The sequence below is a fragment of the Scyliorhinus torazame genome, chromosome 15 (genome assembly GCF_047496885.1).
Source record: "Scyliorhinus torazame isolate Kashiwa2021f chromosome 15, sScyTor2.1, whole genome shotgun sequence".
In the NCBI taxonomy this organism is placed as follows: domain Eukaryota; kingdom Metazoa; phylum Chordata; class Chondrichthyes; order Carcharhiniformes; family Scyliorhinidae; genus Scyliorhinus; species Scyliorhinus torazame.
The window spans coordinates 22539764-22553334 of NC_092721.1; the positions used below are offsets into that span (position 1 = coordinate 22539764).

Sequence of the window (13571 nt, forward strand, 5' to 3'; positions counted from 1 at the left end):
ATCGCCACCCTCACCATCCAGGGAGTAGAGTTCAGCGGCTTCCGGCTCTACGTCCTCCCCAACCTCTGCGCTGCCTTGCTACTCGGCCTGGACTTCCAGTGCAACCTCCAGAGCCTAACCCAGAAATTTGGCAGGCCCCTACTACCCCTTACTGTGTGCGGTCTCACGACCCTTAAGGTCGACCCGCCTTCTCAGTCTGCAAACCTTACCCCGGATTGGAAACCCGTCGCCACCAGGAGCAGACGGTACAGTGCCCAGATCAGGATCTTCATCAGGTCTGAGGTCCAGCGGCTGCTGCGGGAAGGTATCATCGAGGCCAGCAACAGCCCCTGGAGAGCCCAAGTGGTAGTGGTGAAAACGGGGGAGAAAAAGAGGATGGTCGTTGACTACAGTCAGACCGTCAATCGATACAAGCAGCTCGACGCGTACCCCCTCCCATGCATATCTGATATGGTCAATCAGATTGCACAGTACCGGGTCTTCTCGACAGTGGACCTGAAATCTGCCTACCACCAGCTCCCCATTCGCAAGGCGGGCCGCCCGTACACCGCGTTTTAAGCGGACGACCGCTGGCAGGAGGCCCTCCCCGTCACTGTTCACTGCATTCGGTCGCTCCTATGCACGGCGACTAACGAAACCCCCATGAACGCCTCTTTGCCTTCCCCAGGAAGTCCACCTCCGGGGTTTCGCTCCCAACGTGGCTGGCGGCTCCAGGACCCGTTCTCCTCCGCAAGCACGTGCGGCTCCACAAGGCGGACCCGTTGGTTGAGAGGGTACAGCTACTCCACGCAAACTCGCAGTACGCCTACGTAGCGTACCCCGCCGGCCGCCAAGACACAGTCTCCCTCAGAGACCTGGCACCAGCTGGGTCCCCCCCCTCTCCCCCTCTGCCCCGGCGCCACCCTCCCTTCCCCCAGCACACCCCACCACAGCCCCCGCTCTAGGACAATCCGTCCTCCCCTTGGTCCCACCCGGGGATGAAGAGGATGATGACACGCTCCCGGAGTCACCGACGACCGAGCCGACGCCTGACCCGCCACCAGCACTGCGGCGCTCTCAACGACGGATCAAGGTGCCCGACCATCTAAATTTGTAACCTTCTCTGAAATTTTAATGACAACCTGTATGTAAATGGTTTTCCACCACCCCCGCTGGACTCATTTTTAACAGGGGGTGATTGTGGTAGTCACCACTGTTGTATTATATTGTATATACTGCACTGCATACGAGGGTATTACGGTAAGGCCCCTGTACTACAGGTACGGGGATAGATCCCTGCCTGCTGGCTCCGCCCAGTAGGCGGGGTATAAATGTGTGTGCTCTCCGAACTGCAGCCATTTCGGCAGCCGCTGTAGGAGGCCACACATCTCTGTGTAATAAAGCCTCGATTACTCTCTACTCTCGTCTCGTCGTAATTGGATAGTGCATCAATGGGTAGATTTTGGGGAGTCAGGAAGTGAGTTATTCGCCACAAGATTCCTAGCCTCTGACCTGCTTTTGTAACAGTATCTATATGAGGGGTCCAGTTCAGGTCCTGGTAAATGGTAATTCCGAGGGGGGGATGAAAATGAGGGATTCAGTGGTGATAATGCCATTGAATGTCAAGGGACAATGGTTAGACTCTCACTTGTCGGAGATGGTCATATTGGTCGGAGGGGCAGCACGGTAGCCTTGTGGATAGCACAATTGCTTCACAGCTCCAGGGTCCCAGGTTCGATTCCGGCTTGGGTCACTGTCTGTGCGGAGTCTGCACATCCTCCCCGTGTGTGCGTGGGTTTCCTCCGGGTGCTCCAGTTTCCTCCCACAGTCCAAAGATGTGCAGGTTAGGTGGATTGGCCATGATAAATTGCCCTTAGTGTCCAAAATTGCGCTTAGTGTTGGGTGGGGTTGCTGGGTTATGGGGATAGGGTGGCGGTGTTGACCTTGGGTAGGGTGCTCTTTCCAAGAGCCGGTGCAGACTTGATGGGCCGAATGGCCTCCTTCTGCACTGTAAATTCTATGAAAATTCTATGAAATTCTATGAAATTGCCTGGCACTTGTGTGGTTTGGAGGGACACTTCCAGTTGGAGGTGTTGCTATTGTTTGCAAGTCTCTGGAGTGGAGATTGGACCCACGACCTTCTAACTGAGAGACAAGTGTGCTACCAACTGTTAACCCATGGTTAATCAGTATTTTAACTCAATCTACCTACCCTGCCTCCATAGCCCTTAGTAATCTTACCTAATGAAATTCTACCAATTTCGACACCAACATTTTCAACTGACCTTTCCAGCCTCAATGATTTTTGTTTGGAGGGAAAGAATGTTCCAAATTTTTACTACCCTTTGGGATAAAACATATTTCTGGCACTTAACCATATTGTGCATTCATATCAAATTTGAAATGGATTTTAAAATGAACCAATCCAAGACTCAGCTGCCATGGCGACGAGACCAACTCACTTCTTGTTAAAAGAACCACATTTGTTTCTATGCAAAAGTGCATGATTGGTCACTTTGGACATGCATACTTCCAAATATAAAGAAAGTGACCACATAAACTGCAAATATAAATTGCTCATCTCAGAAAATTGCCTCTGACTACTTAGATCAGAAATGGGAGTGGTGTCTTGTCATTTTAGTGCAGGACCAGTGTTGACCATTTTCCCTCACCAATCAGGGCTATTAGCTCCCAGCTCCAAGAGATCTCGGCAGCTGCTTAGTGAATAAACCAAGGAAATCCCAGGTTTGATCCCCCAGTCTGGGCGAAGATAAGCTGATCTCAGATCTACTTGGAGAGGTAGTCGGAATATTATAATTAGCTGCAGCACATAGTGAGGGAACAGGCAGGTAGCTGGGGCCCCCTGCTGGGGACATGGAATATGCAAAACACACACACACATGGTCCACAAGGGCAGGTTATTGAACCTTTAGGCTATAAACTCTTATCTTCAGGTGAAATGATTTATTGCTGCTCATCGTTGAGACTCAAGGCTAAATAATGGCCTATTAAGCCCATGAAACGAGAACCCAGGGAAATGTTCATGCCTTCAGGAAAGAAAGGAAAAGCATTGGTGTGAAGGTCCAACCCCAAAGTTTTAAGATATCTGAGCACTTTTGAACTTCATCTTCCTTCACACTTTTGAGTTATTTGCATATCTCCACTCTCTTCGCATCTTCCAATACCAGCATCGTTCTCCAACTACGAGAATGAAGCGGATAAAGATGTACAGGTTAGCTGGGGTTATGCGGATAGGGTGGGGAAGGGGGCCTAGGTCAAGTGCTCTTTCAGACTCAGTGGGCCGAATGGCCACCTCCTGCACTGTCGGGGTTATTAAAATTGGCCTTCCCCCAGTTTAGAACTTTGAACTCAGGCCCATCGTTGTCGTTTTCCAGAACAACCTTGAATCTACCGGAGTTATGATCACTGTCTGCAAAATGTTCCCCCACTACTTCAACCAATTGCCCAGCTTTGTTGCCGATCCAGGATCACCGCCTTTCTTGTAGGCCCTTCTACAGGCTGGCTTACAAAGTTCTCCTGGATGCATTTTAAGAATTCCGCTCCCTCTAAATGTTTCACACTTTGGCTTCCCCAGTTAATATTGGGAAAGTTGAAATCCCCCACTATCACTACCCTATTATTTTTACACTTCTCTTAAATTTGCCTACATACCTGCTCTTCTATTTTTCTTGGACTGTTTGGGGGTCTATAGAACACTTCCACCAATGTAATTGCTCCTTTTTGGTTTATATGTTCGACCCATACGAGTCAAATGTGACTTCTGGTGGGTACAAATGAAATGGGTTTTTGTTGTTGAAAGGGTGGGGGAGAGGGGAGAAGAACAAAAGGGAAGGTCTGGGAGATGACAGAAGTCGGAAGAGACTGAATAACAATGATTTCTTGGGAACAAAGGCAGCGATAATGGATGTAATAAAGAAACAAAGCACTGGTCCAGAGTGAGTATAAATGCCAGAATAGTCAACAGCTCTGTCTGAAAGCAAAAGCATGAAAACAAGATACGGGCTGGCACTTGGACAAAAGAAAGAATCAAAATGGAGGACAGAGTTGGTGGTCGGAAGTTGATGAAGTCAATGGTGATTCTAGAAGGTTGCAAGGCACCTAATCACAAGACCAAGCGCTGTTCCTCAAGGTGGGGAATATTGTCTGTGATTCACTGCAACAAATGGACTATTCTCCACCGATCTCGCATGTTCTTTTCATTAATCCTTATAGAGGCCATCGAATTACAACATAGAACAGATGAGTCATTGCATCCCAAAACTTTGCTCCTTTAGGACACCCAATCTTTTAGCACTCTCCTGCTAGAATGATTAAGAATTCTCTTGATTGGCTCCAAACCCAATTGTTGATACTAACCTTCCAAACCTTATATATGCAAACTCGGGAGGGGGGGAAGAGATGCGTTTCCTAAATGAAGGAATAATAATCCATGTTACCACAATCCTGCAGCTAGTCTGACATTTTCCAGAATTTGACAATTACTCCATGGTTTGCTTTAAAAGTTTCTGTTGGCATTTTCTGCTTTTTCCATTCAGATGTACCATATAGGGTGGGATTGTAGCCCCCCTGCCCCTCTAGCCCGACTGTGCAGTGTGTGTTTTGTGAAAGCAGAGGCGGCCTGCCATTGGTTGGCAGCTGTCAAAAGTAGGCTTCAAATGAAGTTACTGTGAAAAGCCCCTAGTCGCCACATTCAAGCGCCTGTTCGGGGAGGCCGGTACAGGAATTTAACCCGCATTACTGGCTTTGTTCTGCATTACAAGCCAGCTGTTTATCCCACTGTTATCAGGGGGGGGGGGGGGGGGGGGGTGTTGGCAATCAGAAGTGATCTGTAGTTTGTGAGATCAGTTTCAAACAGTTAAACATAATCATTTTATTAGTGGTAAGCATAACCTAATGCAGTGCTCATATTTAATCTGTCAGATGTTACATATTCACACAGCACTGCCCCAATTCAATCATTCAGTGTAAAGCTCGCTCTGATGGCTTCATAAGTAGGTAGAATGGAGTTCAAAATCACTAATAAGATTAAGACGAAACTGGCAAGTACTGATTTTGAATGGCTGGCTGGCTGACATGTGAAATGTAGGCTTCATTTTCATAAGAATTAGGAACACGGTGGGTGGCGTGGTGGCACAGTGGTTAGCACTGCTGCCTCACAGCGCCAGCGACCTGGGTTCAATTCCAGCCTTGGGTGTCTGTGCGTAGTCTGCACTTTCTCCCCGTGTCTGCGTGGGTTTCCTCCGGGTGCTCCGATTTCCTCCCACAATCCAAAGATGTGCAGGTTGGGTGGATTGGCTGTGATCAAATTCCTCTTCGTGTCCAATAGGTTAGGTGGGGTTACTGGGTTAAGGGATAGGGTGGGTGACTGGCGCTAGATGGGGTGCTCCTTCGGAGGGCAGGTGCAGGCTTGCTGGGCCGAATTGTCTCCTTTCGCACTGTAGGTGATTCTATGATTTTCCGGGACATTAATAAGTCATGGTTTTGATTGTTGTGCATCGCCATACAAATTTAGAGCATTTGTAATTGGGCATTAGGAGCGCTGATTTGTGAATAAAAACATTTGTAATTGAGCCTGTGTAAGTTTTTCTTTTATAAAATCCTAAAGTCAAAACTGACAGTAAGAGTAAATGGGAGTGTGCATCTCTTACACATGGCTCAAGTCACTGTTTAGTTGAATCTGTATTTTTTTTAAAAAGTTGTTGATGAGATGTGAGCGTCGCTGACAGGGCCAGCATTTATTGTGCATTCCTAATTACCCTCGTGAAGGAGGTGGTGAACTGCCTTCTTAAATCGTTGGAGTCCTTGTGGTTTAGGTACACCCTAGCAAGGAAGTTAGGATGGTAGGAAGTTCCCCGACTCAAATTTTAGGCTGGCAGGAGTGGGTGCAGGTAGTGTGAGAAAGTGACTTTTCTTGGGCATCCTTCCCCCTGCGACGTTGGAAGTGGTTGTCCTGCTCCCAACCCTCCCTGGGCATCCCCTACCCTGTCTTCTGTTCAAAGGTTCCTGGAATTAGTCCCAGTCAGAGCACTGCCGTACTGCTTCTGGTCACTGCAACGCTCTGCCTGGCTGGGTTGAAGAGCTGTCGTTCAATCAGATTGGCTGACAGCTCTCCAAGATGGGGCTTTCTTCAAGGGCAGGCAGAAGTCCTGTCCACTGTCAGCAACGCTCAAGCGAGCATTAAATGACAGCGGGAGTTTGAGAATCGGCGGCGCGTTAGGCACTGTCTCTCGGGACGGCAAGCACCGATCGTTTGCCATCCTCAAAATTCGACCCATAGTTCCAAATCAGGATTCTTTGACTTGTAGGGCAACTTGCAGGCAGTGGTGTTCCCTTACATCTGCTGCCCTTATACCTCTGGCTGGTTGACGTCAGGTGTTTGGAAGGTGCTTTCGAACGCGATGTGCAATGTAGAGGTGTAAGAAAATTTATGTTGAATTCTGCACAGATGTTCCTGCCCTTGTTCAAGCAATCCTCCTGCCCTTGTTCAAGCAATCCTCATTGTTATGAGTAGAGGCTGATTTCCATGAATGCTAAAATACAACTTAGTACATAGCTAAGTCTGAAAAAGGGCAGCATTGTAGCGCAGTGGTTAGCACTGCTGCCTCACAGCGCCAGGGACCCGGGTTCAATACCGGCCCTGGGTCACTGTCCGTGTGGAGTTTTCACATTCTCCCCGTGTCTGCGTGAGTTTCACCCCCACAACCCAAAGATGTGCAGGGTACGTTGATTGGCCACGCTAAATTGCCCCTTAATTGAAAACAAAAGAATTGGGTACTCTAAATTTATTTTTAAAACATTTTAAAAGTCTGTAAAAAAAAGACTGGCTGTAAGTTACACAGCCCATAATCTAACAGGATGGTTATAAATATAAGTATTCTGAAACTAGAGCACAAAATACAACATTTTCCTCAAATAACAAGCACGAACTACCAAAAGTCATGGTTAAGAAGAATTCAAAGCCAAAAAGTAAACAAGTAGACTCAAAATTTAGATACAGCTGAAAGGAAAAGTAATTCACAGCCTCCAAATGCAGGCAATAGTATTTGAAATAAACTCTTTGCCGATATATATCCGATCAGGACACGTTAATTTTAGACATTGCCAAGTACGAGGAATAGCACCTTATTTGACACCTTAGGTGAAGTAAGACAAAGTTCCTCACAACCACACATTGCAGACACAGCGTAGAACGTGAATTGCCAAATAGCTCGCAACTTTTAACTTTCATGTTTGTTTTATTTCATAATGCTGTTCATTCAAAATAATGTGAGTTCCATCCAAAAAAGGGGAGATAGCATTCAACAGAGGATCCAAGTTAAGCAAACGGTTCCATTTTCAACTGCATATTGTGTCAGTCTTGTCATACTAAGTAGCCGTAATCCATGAAAGACCACATGTCTCTCCATTAGAGAGATAGATAGTTGGTTATTTATTCCACTTGGTCTCACCGCCACTGATACAATACCAACATTAACTTCATCTGCAGTAATTTCCAAAGACTGGGTCAAAAATTGGACAAATATTTGATTATTCTTTCCCCCCCCACCCTGTGTGTGATCAAAGTCGTCATCCGGGATTCTGAGAGATTAAACAGCACTGTGCGATACCCACAGGGAGCAAATGTTAGTCACTTGGACGCACTTGCTCCAATCTGCTAAAAGCCTCAAAGAGCATTCATGTGCAGCATCGAATGTTTCTTAGAAGTATTTCCCAGCTACAGCCAACTTCCAGTAACAAGCCCAGCAAAAGACAGATTGAATATATGAATGAAATTAAATCGGGAAAGTTGACTGGCGATAAGACATCTTTCTTTTTCAAAGGTTGAAGTCTCACAAGGTTGAAGGTTGAAGAGTAAACAAAAATGACTTTACCCACTCCGCTCTGCCTCTATAAACAGGTGCAAACTCTGTTACGATAAATCTGACACATTACAAATGTGTATGACCAAATAGTTTAATTCTAGCATCCCTTTCCACTTGTTAATTTTGTCAAGAGATACTAGATGAAGAACTGAGCTCTGCAGCGTCAACTCAAGATAAGTAAAGGAGGGAGAAAGCAATGGCGGGTTATGCAGTTGAGGAGGCTCACATGGAATGCAAGTACTGGCACACATACAAAATAGGAGAAGACAATAATTTGGCCCCTCAAGCCTGCTCTGCCATTCAAAGAAACCATGGCTGATTGATTTGCGTGTCTAGTTCCACATCCCCATCTCCCCCCGCTAACCATTGATTCCCTTGCCTAACAACAGTCTGCCCCCTCCACCTTAAAAATATTCAATAACTCCACCTCTCCCGCCTTCTTCGGCAGAGTTCCAAAGTAGCAGAACTTTCAGAGAAAACATTTCTCTTTATCTGTCTAAAAGGGTGACCCCGGTTAGCACTGCTGCCTCACAGCGATGAGGACCTGGGTTCGAATCCCGGCCCTTGGTCACTGTCCGTGTGGAGTTTGCACATTCTCCCCGTGTCTGTGTGGGTTTCACCCCCACAACCCAAAGATGTGCAGGGTAGGTAGATTGACCACGCTAAGTTGCCCTTAATTGGAAAAAAATAATTGGGTACTCTAAATTGATTTACTACCCTTTAAATTTTAAAACATCACCCCCTAGTTCTGGACTCACTCGCAAGAGGAAACATCCTTTCTATGGGTGGCATGGTGACTAGCACTACTGCCTCACAGCTCCAGGGACACGGATTCAATACCGGCCTGGGGTGACTGTCTGTGTGGTGTTTGCATGTTCTCCTCGTGTCTGCGTGGGTTTCCTCCGGGTGCTCCGGTTTCCTCCCAGTCCAAAGATGTGCAGGTTAGGTAGATTGGCTATGCTAAATTGCCCTTAGTGTCCCAAAAAAAAATTAGGTGAGGTTACTGCGTTACAGGGATAGGGTGGAGGTGTGAGCTTAAGTAGGGTCCTCTTTCCAAGGGCTTAAGTAGGGTCCCCTTTCCAAGGGCTGGTGCAGACTCGATGGGCCGAATGGCCTCCTTCTGCACCGTAAATTCTATGATTCCACATCCATCTTGTCAAGACCATCCAGGATCGTACATACCTCAATCAAGTCATCCCTCACTCTTTTAAACTCCAGTGGAAACAAGCCCAATCTGTCCAACCTTTCCTCATTAAACAACCCGCTGATTCCAGGTACCAATTTAGTAAACCTCCTCTGAACTGACCCAAATGCATTTACATCCTTCCTTAAATGAGACCAAAACTGCACACTGTATTAAAGATGCGATCTCACCAACGTGCTGTGTAACTGAAGCACAAGATTCTATTTTGATATTCAATTCCTCGTAATAAAAGATAGCATTTTATTTGCCTTTTTAATTACTTGCTGTACCTGCGTACAGGTACAGCAAGTAACCTTTGTGACTCATGCACTGGAACACCCTGAATCCTCTGCAACTCAGTATTTTGCAGCCGTTTTCCATTTAAGTTATTACTCTGCTTTTTTATTCTTCCTGACAACTCTGCTTTTTTATTCTTCCTGACAAAGTGAAGGGTGGGCTGAATTACCGGTTCCAATGCCGGAAACACTGAAACTTTGTATGTTTTTCCATGTATAACTTTTTCTATCTAATAAGTTCCTGAAAATCTATCAGAGTGGTGAGGCGAGGAAGCAAGATGGCACCGAGGTGTAGACGATTTGAGGCTTTTCTTCCCCCTTCAGCTCACACAAAAGGCAAGAGAATAGCCAGCCCGGGTCCTAATATACCCCGTGTGACCTGGTGTCAAAGAGTATCTGATTGTGTTTTTGAAGCACCTTGGGATATTTTTCAATGCTAAGGGTGCTATAGAAATGCAAGTTGTTTTTGTTGATGGACTTTGAAACGGCGATGCAGCACTATAATAGAGCGGTCCCTCCACAAATTTTCAGGGGATGGGGGCTGTTGACAACATTCATCCATCATTACCTCCCTAAAGTAATTCAACTTCTGGGAGTAGGGAACGTTCAGATTATCATGGAAATTCTGAAGTTGTGGTCAGTCACTCAGGGCACTGAGATGTGGTTGCTGTGGATGCCACCATCTCCACCAACCCCTACACCCCCATCCCCCAAACACCCGCTCTTCAACCAGATCCACCAGACAGTTAAATCATCAAGAACTTCAATTTTCTTCTCCACTTTCGAAACACCTGCATCAGCTGTGGTTCAGTTGGTGCCTCGCTCACCTATGAGCCCAAAAGTTAATTGGGAGGAATTGTGGAAGGGAAATTACCACAAACCAACTTCAAAGCATGCTGGGAAATGCTTGACTATAGTTCAACACTGCTTCTGAATGAAAATAAGTAGGTCAGGTAACATAAATGAAATACTGCTGAAATATTCTGGTTTTGGCCTTATTATGAAAACACATTGTCCTCCGAAAGATAAAATGTGTACTCGAGTTGTTTTTAGCCAAGGGCAAGAACATACATACTACGTATTTCATCTTACGTACTTTCCAAGGTCTATTTAATATAAACATGCCTGTTTACTTCAAGCTGTTATTTCAGACTATAAAACATGTCTCAAATCTCCGAGTGCAGTGGCTTTTGCAGCTGGAACACTCTCCGCAAATATATTTGTGTAAATAAATTTCCTTAAATCGAACCTCGAGGAATTTGTCTTTATTATGATTTCCACGACAGGACAAGTCGACAGGGAATCAGGTAAAGTTTCACTCCCACCCCAGGATTTGAGCACAGCAGTCGAGGCTGGCGCTCCCAGTTATGTATGGAGGCTAGTGCGGCACCTTCAGAGCTATCACCTTTCAGGCACACTTCAAATTCAGGCCCTGGGGCCCTGCTCGGGCCTGCTCTCTCAGGTAGACGTAAAAGATTCCTTAACATTATTTCACAGAGCAGGAGAGTTATCCTTTTACAACAAAAGTAGTGCATTTATTAATATTCAACAACTGGAAAGCAATAGGTGGTGGAGGGAAAACAATATAATCCAAATAAGTGGATCAAAACCGAGTGCAGTTATTTTTTCATTTCTTGTGGAACTTCCTCCCTCCTTCTCTTCTGTGTAATGGAAGTAGAATCAAGGCTTGTCGAGGGGGGAAAGGGTGGATTTCGGTTCAGACGCAGGCTTCAAACCATTTCAAGCGCAGTAGCCACTTCCCGGAACTGCTTGGAAAAATTCTGTAAAAGGCAGAAATAAAATTTTTTAATTATTGGGAGAACACAGTGCAGCGAAGGTTTACCAGGCCGATTCCGGGGATGACGGGACTAACGTACGAGGAAAGATTCACTAGGGGAGGATTGTTCCCGCTGGCGTTCAGAAGAATGGGGGAGGGGAATCTCACGGAGACTAATAAAATTCTAACAGGGTCACTGTCCGTGTGGAGTTTGCACATTCTCCCCGTGTTTGCATTGGTCTCGCCCCCACAACCCAAAGCTGTGCAGGTTAGGTGGATTGGCGATGCTAAATTGTCCCGTAATTGGAAAAAATGAATTGGGTACTCTAAATTTATTTCAAAAAATTCTCACAGGACTAGACAGGGTGGATGCAGGGAGGATGTTCCCGATGGTGGGGGGTGTCCAGAACCAGGGGTCACAATCTGAGGATTTGGGGTTGACCATAGATAAGGAGACATTTCTTCACCCAAAGAGTGGTGAGCCTGTGGAATTCAATACCACAGGAAGTAGTTGAGGCGGAGACATTGAATACATTGGCTGGATGTCGCACTTGAAGCAAATGGGATCATGGGTTATGGGGAGAAAGCTGGATTAGGCTACTGAGTTGGACGATCAGCCATGATCATGGCGAATCAGGCTCGAAGGGCCGAATGGCCTCCTCCTGCTCCTATGTTTCTCATTCGACACAGGGTCCGGTGAGATATTCCGCCAAACTATCCTACCCCCCTTTTAATATCGGAAAACTCTTACATAGAATTCACAGCGCTTTCAGCTCAGCAAATCTATGTTATTTGTTACTTAAGGGCTGGTATAGCACAGTGGGCTAAACAGCTGGCTTGTACTGCAGAACAAGGCCAGCAGCGCGGGTTCAATTCCAGTACTAGCCTCCCCGAACAGGCGCCGAAATGTGGCGACTAGGGGCTTTTCACAGTAACTTCATTGAAGCCTACTTGTGACAATAAGCGATTTTCATTTCATCTATGTTCCACACGAGTGTCCCCCAACTTTATTTATTCTTCGATGGGATGCGAGTGTCACTGGTAAGGCCTGCATTTATTATCCATCCTTAAATCGCATTTGGGAGCAGTTGAGAGTGAACCACATTGCTGTGGGTCTGGAGTCACATGTAGATCTGGAGTCACAGGTGAGGGTGGCAACTTCTTTCCCAGAAGGGTATTAGTAAATCAGATAGGTTTTCACAACAATCGCGAGTAACTTGATACTTATTTGAATTCAAATTCCACCAGCTGCCTTGGTGGGATTTGAACTGGTGTCCCCAGAGCATTCGCCTGGGTCTCTGGATGACTAGCCAAGTGACATTACCATGATGCTATTCTCTCCCCTTAATCGAACCAAATCACCAATTCTTTTCACCCTCATGTTCTTATCTCATTTCCCTCTGAACTTTCTTGTTCCACCACTTTGTCAAGGCAAAAATCTTGACTCTGGGCAAAACCTCCCACCTTTCGCTTTCTCCACTCACTCAGTTTTTTCTTCTATGTTTGGAGGCTGATAGTCGATCAGCGGCATTGTGGTTATGCTACGGGACTAGTAATTCAACGGCCCCAACTAATAATCTGACGAGACGCCAGTTCAAAAACTGCAACACGATCATTCAGTTTATTAAATACATCTGAAATAAAGAAGACGGTTTCAGTAACGGTGACCTTGGATTGGATTGGATTTGTTTGTTGTCACGTGTACCGAGGTACAGTGAAAAGTATTTTTCTGCGAACAGCTCAACAGATCATTAAGTACATGGGAAGAAAAGGGAATAAAAGAAAATACATAATAGGGCAACACAACATATACAATGTAACTACATAAGCACTGGCATCGGATGAAGCATACAGGGTGTAGTGTTAACGAGGTCAGTCCATAAGAGGGTCATTTAGGAGTCTGGTGACAGTGGGGAAGAAGCTGTTTTTGAGTCTGTTCGTGCGTGTTCTCAGACTTCTGTGCTGGTGCCGGTGGTTGGCGTAAAAACCCATCCGGTTCACTAATGGCCTTTAGGGAAGGGAATCTGCCGTCCTGACTCGCTCCGGCCTACGTGTGATCCCGTGCCCACATCACTGTGGTTGGCATATTGCCACCCTGTGAAAAGGCCCGGGTAAACCACTGATGCAGCTCACCAGCCTCTTTGTAAAGGCAACAAGGATGGACCATAAGTGCTGACCTAATCAGCAACATCCAGATCAGTGAATGGAAAAATAAAAATAAGACTGGGCGTCGGGGCGGCACGGTAGCACAGTGGCTAGCACTGCTGCCTCACAGCGTGGCTTTCCTCCGGGTGCTCCGGTTTCCTCCCACAGTCCAAAGCTGTGCAGGTTAGGTGGATTGGCCATGCTAAATTGCTAAAGTGTCCAGAGGTTAGGTGGGGTTACGGGGATAGGGCGAGGGATTGGGCCTGGGTAAGGTGCTCTTTCTGATGGGTTGGTGTAGACGTGATGGG

At 46.3% G+C, this 13571-nt stretch overlaps 1 protein-coding gene across 6 annotated transcripts in view; it reads right to left on the minus strand.

The window, feature by feature from the left end:
• Nucleotides 1-10591: 10591 nt before the first annotated feature.
• commd6 (COMM domain containing 6) overlaps nt 10592-13571 on the minus strand; it is a 138988-nt gene continuing 136008 nt past the window's right edge. For 5 of the 6 annotated variants that reach the window (XM_072476165.1, XM_072476164.1, XM_072476168.1 and 2 more), the window contains one exon: nt 10855-11122. In XM_072476165.1, coding sequence (XP_072332266.1) covers nt 11072-11122 — 51 coding nt within the window. In that variant the 3' untranslated portion in view covers nt 10855-11071. Of the gene's footprint in view, nt 11123-13571 lie in introns of all 6 variants that reach the window. The other variant, XM_072476167.1, reaches the window with a different exon arrangement.